The 8,253-nt window shown below is 36.6% G+C and overlaps 1 protein-coding gene across 1 annotated transcript in view; it reads left to right on the top strand.

The window, feature by feature from the left end:
- Positions 1 to 909: 909 nt before the first annotated feature.
- The window catches only part of LOC107738183 (excitatory amino acid transporter 5-like), a 10,138-nt gene continuing 2,794 nt past the window's right edge, over positions 910 to 8,253 (top strand). The window contains exons 1-8 of the mRNA XM_016549910.1: positions 910 to 1,187; positions 2,272 to 2,352; positions 3,152 to 3,367; positions 4,915 to 4,957; positions 5,045 to 5,255; positions 6,225 to 6,324; positions 6,901 to 7,134; positions 7,376 to 7,570. Coding sequence (XP_016405396.1) covers positions 943 to 1,187; positions 2,272 to 2,352; positions 3,152 to 3,367; positions 4,915 to 4,957; positions 5,045 to 5,255; positions 6,225 to 6,324; positions 6,901 to 7,134; positions 7,376 to 7,570 — 1,325 coding nt within the window. The 5' untranslated portion in view covers positions 910 to 942. The remainder of the gene's footprint in view (positions 1,188 to 2,271; positions 2,353 to 3,151; positions 3,368 to 4,914; positions 4,958 to 5,044; positions 5,256 to 6,224; positions 6,325 to 6,900; positions 7,135 to 7,375; positions 7,571 to 8,253) is intronic.

The raw sequence follows: 8,253 nt of genomic DNA, 5'->3' as shown, positions 1-8,253 counted from the left end.
TAGAGTGCAGCGGCATAAATCCTATTAAGGCATGACGTTCAAACTAATAAGGGGCATGTCCTTTATCTCCGAATAGCCTCCACCCCATGTGTTCTTAGTAAAAGTAGTACAGCCGTAAAAAGCTGGCAAAACTAAGAACATCCTTTTTCCATGTGAGCTAGAAGGACAAATTGACAGTATTTTAATGCTTTTGACTCACTCTTCTGAACTGCTCCTCTCCCTTATATGGTGTAATTATATATTGTTTTTTTGTTAGTTTTTTTATCTAGAGGAGTATCTAATATATAACAGATTCTAAGTCTGAGCTTTAATGTTTTTAGTTTTGAACTATAACTAATTTGGAGGAAATAATTTAATTGTGGCTCTATTAAAAATGATATAATATGAACTGTCATCAACTGTCATAATGTAATACATTTTTTCAAGATTCTCTAGTTTTGCTAGATGGACCTGGGTATTGCATACTAGTAAAACTTATTACATGCATCTGGTTTGATTACATAAAACTATGTTTTGGTTTATGTTTAATATCATTTTAAACTATTTAAAACTAATTGGAGCTGTGGTCTAGGGGTTAGTGCATAGGTTCCAGATGTTCTGCTGCTCATGTAGATTTGACCCTGTGTCATATTCCTTACTCATTCTTTCCCATATAGCCATGTCATACTATAATTATTCTTGCAATGTAACCTTTTTTTAAATAAACGATAACTTTTTAAACTCATATTGCTTTGAAACTGACCCCACACTGACCTTGGCCTCGTGTTCTATAAGATCTTTCCACAGTCAATGGCTCTGACTAGGTTATTTTAATACCCTTATTCCTTGTAATCGCCTCTGACTGCGCTGTCGTGAAGGCACTGGTTGATTGCTTAATCTGTTGTTAGAAAAGGTTTACACAGAAAGGCTCTCGCAACACTTCCTGCCCACACAGGTTCTAGCATGGATGAGAACCGGAGCAGCTCAAGGCCGGCATCTTCCCAATGCCATTCCCCTCCGGTGAGCCCCTTGAGAAACGTTGAATATTTCAAGAAGCTTATCAAGAACTCAATCTCTCCAAAGTTTCATGAATGGGTAAAGGACTACTGCAAAAGGAATGGCTTGCTCACCTTATCAGTGTTAGCAGTGATGTCGGGTTGTGTGGTGGGATTCACGTTAAGAAGCTTGAACTTATCAACACAGGTAATGTGGAACATAAAGCTTCAAATGTGTTATTGTTATATCTGTTTTGAGTCCCAACATCAGCAGTGGATTTTTTTGGGGGGGGGGGGTTATCATTAGAACAGAGAGGTTAAAAGGTTGCTCATTTAAAATTTAAATTGTGTGTGGCTTATAAAAATGAATGCGCTAGCAACTTAACATTAAGTACAGCCATTATTATAGTAATAAAGGAAAGTTCCGGATTCAAAACAAGTCAAACTCTATTGGCATGTTGATTTGCAAAGACAATTTAGACTCATCACTAAATAATAAAAATAGTTTACAGTAATGCACTTATGAAAATCTATGGCATAAAGCAGTGCACCAGGACAAGTAGGCCTACACACTGTAGCCACAAAACCAATATTCATTTCATGTCTAGTATGATTTTTTAAAAATCACTTTTTAACATTGTGTGTGCAAAGGTATATCTATTTTTCACAATATAGTCAAAATACCATAATATACATATACAAATACATAAAATGATAAGTACATCAGAAATTCAAATCCAGAAGTGCAATTGTCAAGATGAACAGTAGTGCAGTTGCTGAAATGATGATATAGAAAACAAATGTAACAACTTTTTTGGGAAGAAGAATTCATATAAGGGCTTTAACAAGGCATTTTTAAAAACAGAGATGTAACCACATGTGCTGTCAATGGCACTTTGCTTCTTTACAAGCTGAAACACTCTTTAAAGTTTAAGATGTTTTTGATGACCTTTGCTCTTGAAGCCTGATCAAAATGTCACACATACACATATATTTCCCTGCCTATATGTGGCATATATATTCAAAACTGTATATATACTGTATATTCAAAACTCTTAGTGCTGCTACTTGAGGATGTGACAGCTGGCTTTTGTTACCCATAAATAAACTCCAAACAGCTTACAAGGTCAACTAAGGAGAAACACGCATAACTTAGTAAGTCAACTGATGTAAATCTCCAGGGATATTACAGAAATAGTAAATATATTGAAAGTAATTCTAGAAGAGTTTAAATGTTTGAAATGAATTTAAATCATAAAAAAAATCACTAAAAGCCATGTTTTTTCTTTTCCCTCAGGCAAAAAATCTACTTTTCTTTTCCTGGAGAACTTCTAATGAGAATGCTGAAAATGTTGATTTTTCCTCTCATCACATCCAGGTAACTACTCACCATGTCGCTGCTTTTTAGTTCTTCACTTTCATTCAAGATGTCAGCATTCCTGAGACCAAATATATGGGCTGTATTTGACATTTTTGAAAACAACAACAACAACAAAATGAAACAAAAATGGAACAAAAAAATACCTTTTCGATAAATAGGGATAGTTGATTGTTATAGAAGGAATGCCTAGAATCTAAAATAAAAAAAAACACAATAGGTTAGAGTTACTTGAAACATGTTACAAATTATTTAGATGAACTGCGGTCAACCTATATTAAAATAAACCAATAAGCCCAAGAAGCCGTGGTTTACAGTGAATTTATAACAGCTAAGGGGCGTTGTTAGACACAATGCAAAGCGGAGTGCCTAAAACCCCTTAGCTGTTATAAATTCACTGTAAACCACGGCTCCACGGTGCTTATTGCTTTTATAAAACGGTTATTCCATATACTGTATGTAGCAAGGTTTCACAAAATAAAACAAAGCAAATAAAATGTAATGATATTAATAAAAACATTATTCTTCCGCCAAACAATGTAGTTCCTCCTCAGAAACGGTTGTGGTTGCAACAAAGTGGTTGCCGAGCAACACACAGACGTAAACAAAGGTGTATGTTTGTAGAGTAATTTACAACAGCTTCGAACGCGGCTCAACCAATCAGAATCAAAGACCGGAACTATCCGTTTTATAATTAAAAAGAAATGTGTCTGCATTTAGGGGAGGCAATTATATGTGAGATATTTGACGTGATATTTATATTTATTTTATGATTGAAACACCAACACTTTCCTTACAGTTTAATGTCTGGCTTGTCTGCTATGGCCACCAAGGTCAGTGGACGCCTGGGCCTTCTTACCATCACATATTACCTGTGGACTATCTTCATTGCTGTAATTGTGGGGATTATTCTGGTACTGATCATTCATCCTGGAACCGGCACTGAAAAAGAGGGACATAAAGCCTCAGGGGGGCCAGTGATGACGTCTGCTGATGCCCTGCTTGATTTGATCAGGTAACTTCACAATAATAACTGAAGCTGCCTCTCGGTTTTTGGCAGAAACAGTATAAGGGGGAGGAGAAAGACAACTTGAAGAAATATAAACAGGATATGGCTGCTGTAGGAAAGGAAGTCCCGCCCTTCAGTTAAAACAGTCAATAGCTTATTGGTATAGGTGGCACTTTGTTTCATTACTCTGCAAATGGGAATACACATTAGCTAGAGAAACCTGAAAACTCCAGCTTCAGCATTTTCTGTCAGATGTATTGGTTATTTCAAACATGTTATTTATGTTAGTTTCTCTGTTCAAGCAGAAAGAACTGTACTTTTATCCTTCTTTTTCTCTCTCTCTTTTTTTTTTGTAACACCAACACTTCAACCACACTTTTTAAGGTATAGCCTATCAGTCTAGGGTCATTGCCAAGATGGCCGTCAAGTGGACTGACTTACCTTAAAAAAAGACTTGGTTGAAGTGTGGTGTTTGAAAAAAAAAAGTTAAAAAACATTCCTTTCTGACTCACTAAGGACGGATGGTAGGATGAAAAGGATGAAAGTTTAATCCTTTTCTGCTTAAGTATGGTTGAAGCATGGTGTTGGACAAAAAATTTATACAAACAAGCTTTATGTCTTTGCCATTATCATTTTTTCTTTAAAGTCAATGTGAAACCAAAATAGATAATTCCTTAATTTCATTCTTAAAGTTTTATTCTTCATCTTATCGAGATTCATCAGTGCTTGTCGTCATAATGTTAAATCAGAATGTAACAACTTGCTCATCCTTGCTCGTGTCTTCCAGAAAATATACTGAATATAGTGTTAACCAATAGACAAACAGCTGTTTAGACATTGTTGCAGCAAACTAGCATTAACAATGTGGTATACAAAGTTCGCTTTACAAAATCCAATCAGTTTCCCTTGGATAAAAAATGAAGTTCTGCCCTGCATTATTTCTCATTGAATATCCTGTTTCACTTAGACTTCGCTACATTAAACCTTTTATGTCATTCAAAAAAACAAACAAACTGTAAGCAATTCATTTCAGTTTTATTGATCAATATAAGAAACGTCTTGAGCTTACATAACCACTTTCGAGCTGCAGTCAAGCTTTCGAGGCTTAAGCTTCCCCTTTGCTCTATCCTGTCACTGGACAGAAGGATTGGAATTAGATATATTTAGAGAGCCACCCAGGACGATGTGAATGACACGGCTTTTCCCGAGTGCGAAAGACGCTCCTGAGCTCCGGACCAGATTTAATTGGATTGTAGTCAGGGACACGCCAGTAGAATTGGTACATTATAAATAAAGCATTAGCCGGTAGCCTCTGTCCTCCAAGTCTTCGGGCTGAGATAGATCACACTAGCTTTGTGACACAGCCTTGTACGATACTCAAATCAAATGATTCCAAAACAAACAACGTGTCATATTTGGATGTGCTGACCTCAGAAAACAGTCTAATAGTATATACTCAGGACAACTAACCCTTTTGCTAAAAGGTCCATTAACGTGAATAGTATTAAATCTGTGGACTTATGTATGACAGATTGTATGTGTTTTTCCAACAGGAACATGATTCCATCCAATCTGATTGAAGCCACATTTCAGCAGGTGAGAGAAACACACAAAGAACAGAGGAATTAATCATCTACAGTGTTTTGTATCTAATCCTTGTCCATCTGTGCTCTTCTGTTTCAGTATAAAACAGAGCTTGTGCCCAATTTTAAAAACAGCGCAAAATCATCACAAGCCAACTTTGTGTACATCATGCCAGACTATGAAAACCCCAAGATGGGTCACCCAGTGTTTCTTGAACTCACTCCTCCTCCTGAAATCCACTACAAAATTGTACCAGGGAAAAGCAATGGGATGAACGTGCTAGGAATCGTCATTTTCTCTGCCACTATGGGTGTGTATAGAAGAGAACTGTCTTATGTTGCACTATGACCCTGCTGAAAAGACCAGATTATGCTGGTTACTGTTGATTTGGGTTTGTGGTCAAGGAGTTCACCAATAAAACTAGCTGTTTATAGCTGGTTAAACTATTAAAAATGCCTAATGGAAACACCAGTACCAGCATCCCATGTTGGGGACTATAGCGTCCAAAATATTCTACAACATACAATGGTGACCAGATTTATTGTACAATTTAAAAAATTTAGATCAACATGGAAGAGTTTTTGTAACTCATTTTCTGAAACGTGATATTTAACAAGAACATGTGGAGTGGGACTTAATCCATTGCATCAGGAATTGATTTATGAAAGAGGGATTGAAAAATAAGAGGGATTTGTCATTTCTATATATAAAAAGACTCTAAATACCGTTAAAAAATTTGGGGTAGGTAAAAAAAAAAAAAAAAGGTAGAAGGTCCCTGAAATAGATCATGGATTACCATTTGTTTGTTGCAGCGAGCTGAAAGGCTGTTCATGTGGTGAAAACATATGCCTTGCTCAGCAAGCATTTACTATTTGATTATAAAAATGTATATATTATTAAAATTTAAAACAGCTGTTTTCTATTTTAATATACTTTAAATTGACATTTATTCCTGTGATGCAAAGCTGAATTTTCAGCAGCCATTTCTCCAGTCTTCAGTGTCACATGATCCTTCAGAAATCCTTCTAATATGCCGACTTGCTTCTTAAAAACATACTATTATTGTTTAAAACAGTTGTGCCACGTAACATTTTTATATAAACCACGCATATATTTTTTTCAGGATTCTTTGATGAATAGAAAGTTTAAAAAGCATTTATTTGAAATAGAAACTTTAGTAACAAATCATTACTGACACTTTTAATTACTTTTTAAGTCCTTGCTAAATAAAAGTACTAATTAAAAAAATAAATCTTACTTGGCTTTTTTGACTCCCCAGGTCTTCTGCTTGGTAGAATGGGATCCAGAGGTACACCCCTAGTAAATGTGTGTCTTTGCATTAATGAATGTGTTATGAAGATCATCAATGCTGCTATGTGGTGAGTAGATGTGGATTGGTTCACCCAAATTAAACTACCTGTGACTAGAGATTTGTAATTTCAACTATGACAGAAATGTTCACTATTAGACATACTACATAACATAACTACAAAGACAGTCATCACGTTTTGTCATGCAAACCTGTGAAAGCAGCATGTGTCTGCCAATAAAGCAGAATCCCAGACCAAAACAAATGAAGACCCAGCTGTCTCTTTAATAGGCAAGGCAAGGCAAGTTTATTTGTATAGCACATTTCATACACAATGGTAATTCAAAGTGCTTTACATAAAAGGCAGTAAGCAAGAACGTCCGAACGGTAGCGAAGCCGGAAGCCACAACTAAAATACACACTAAAATACATCAATGTAATAGTTTAAAAGCAGCTCTAAGCCTCCTCGTTCTACTAAATGAGGTTGACAGTGGAAAGGTGTTCTGGTCTAAGAGAGTCAGGCCAACTGAAGCTGAAAGCTGATTTAGTCAGTCAGTAATGCATTTAATACTCAGTCAAGTGCTGGCACCTACAATAAGCAAATTATAAATATATATAGTTTTAAAACTCCTGTCTCTTTGTACAGGTACTTCCCATTTGGAATCGTATTTCTGGTTGCTCGGAAGATCCTGGACATGCATGATCCTGCGGTCCTTGCGGAGAAGCTTGGGATGTACTTCATGATGGTTCTGGCGGGACTGTTCGTCCATGGTGTGATTTTGCTGCCGATGTTCTTCTTCCTGTTCACTGGGAAAAACCCCTTTAGCTATATCCGTGGCCTCCTCCAGGCTCTGGTTATCGCTTTGGCAACTTCATCCAGGTAAGGAAGCCGGTTTGAACAGCCTTTCTGCTCGCTGAAACATAAACAAATGTTAATCCATGATCTATTTCAGGGAATAGTTTCACTAAATCACATTAAATTGAATAATTAAGGTGTTTTTCTTGTGGTGTACCAAGGGATTATGAATCCTAACATTTCTATTTGTAATTTGAAATAAGCATGTAATGGTTTTGTTCCTTATAAAGTAATTTGTTTATTTAAATAATCCTTCTCTTTCCAGTTCAGCTACTTTGCCCATTACAATGAAGTGCTTACTGGAAAACTGCCACGTGGATCGGAAAATCGCTCGATTTGTACTTCCTGTGGGTGCTACTATCAATATGGATGGCACAGCGCTATATGAAGCAGTGGCAGCCATCTTCATTGCCCAGGTCAATGAGTACGAGCTTGACTTCGGACAACTTGTTACTATTAGGTAAAGTATTTCAGTTACATTCAGAATAATATACATTACTGGTCAAACGTTTGGAATAATTAGAATTTTTATGTTTTTTGAAAGAAGTCTTTTGTGCTTAAAGGGGTCATATGATGTTGCTAAAAAGAACATTATGTTGTGTATTTGGTGTAATGCAATGTGTTTATGTTGGTTTAAGGTTAAAAAACACATTATTTTCCACATACTGTACATTATTGTTTCTCCTCTATGCCCCGCCTTTATGAAACGCGTCGATTTTTACAAAGCTCATCGTCCTGAAAAGCGAGGTGTGCTTTGATTGGCCAGTTATCCAGTGCGTTGTGATTGGCTGAATACCTCAAGTGTGTGACGGAAATGTTACTCCCCTTACCATACTGTGATGCCGTGTCCCGGCGCGCTAAGACAAAAACATTAAATCCCATTACAAACGAGGCATTTGTTGCATCCAGTGGGGACATAATTACGAATTATAATGACTTTTACTGTCTTTTTACGTGTTGCATCACGCCGCGTAACATAAAACCATGTCTGCATTTGTGATCGGAGAAATGACAAACAACAAGTGCTAACGTTAATCCACACTGCCCAAAACTCGCGTTTGAATCATCAGTGGCAAATCCTTTAAATGAAAACGTACTTACAGACTGTTAGTCAGAACAGCCGGCATTGTGGTCTTCTCTCCC

This window comes from Sinocyclocheilus rhinocerous, unplaced genomic scaffold, assembly GCF_001515625.1.
Source record: "Sinocyclocheilus rhinocerous isolate Xijiao unplaced genomic scaffold, SAMN03320098_v1.1 scaffold254, whole genome shotgun sequence".
Taxonomy (NCBI): Eukaryota; Metazoa; Chordata; class Actinopteri; order Cypriniformes; family Cyprinidae; genus Sinocyclocheilus; species Sinocyclocheilus rhinocerous.
This window is presented reverse-complemented; position numbering and strand designations above follow the sequence as displayed.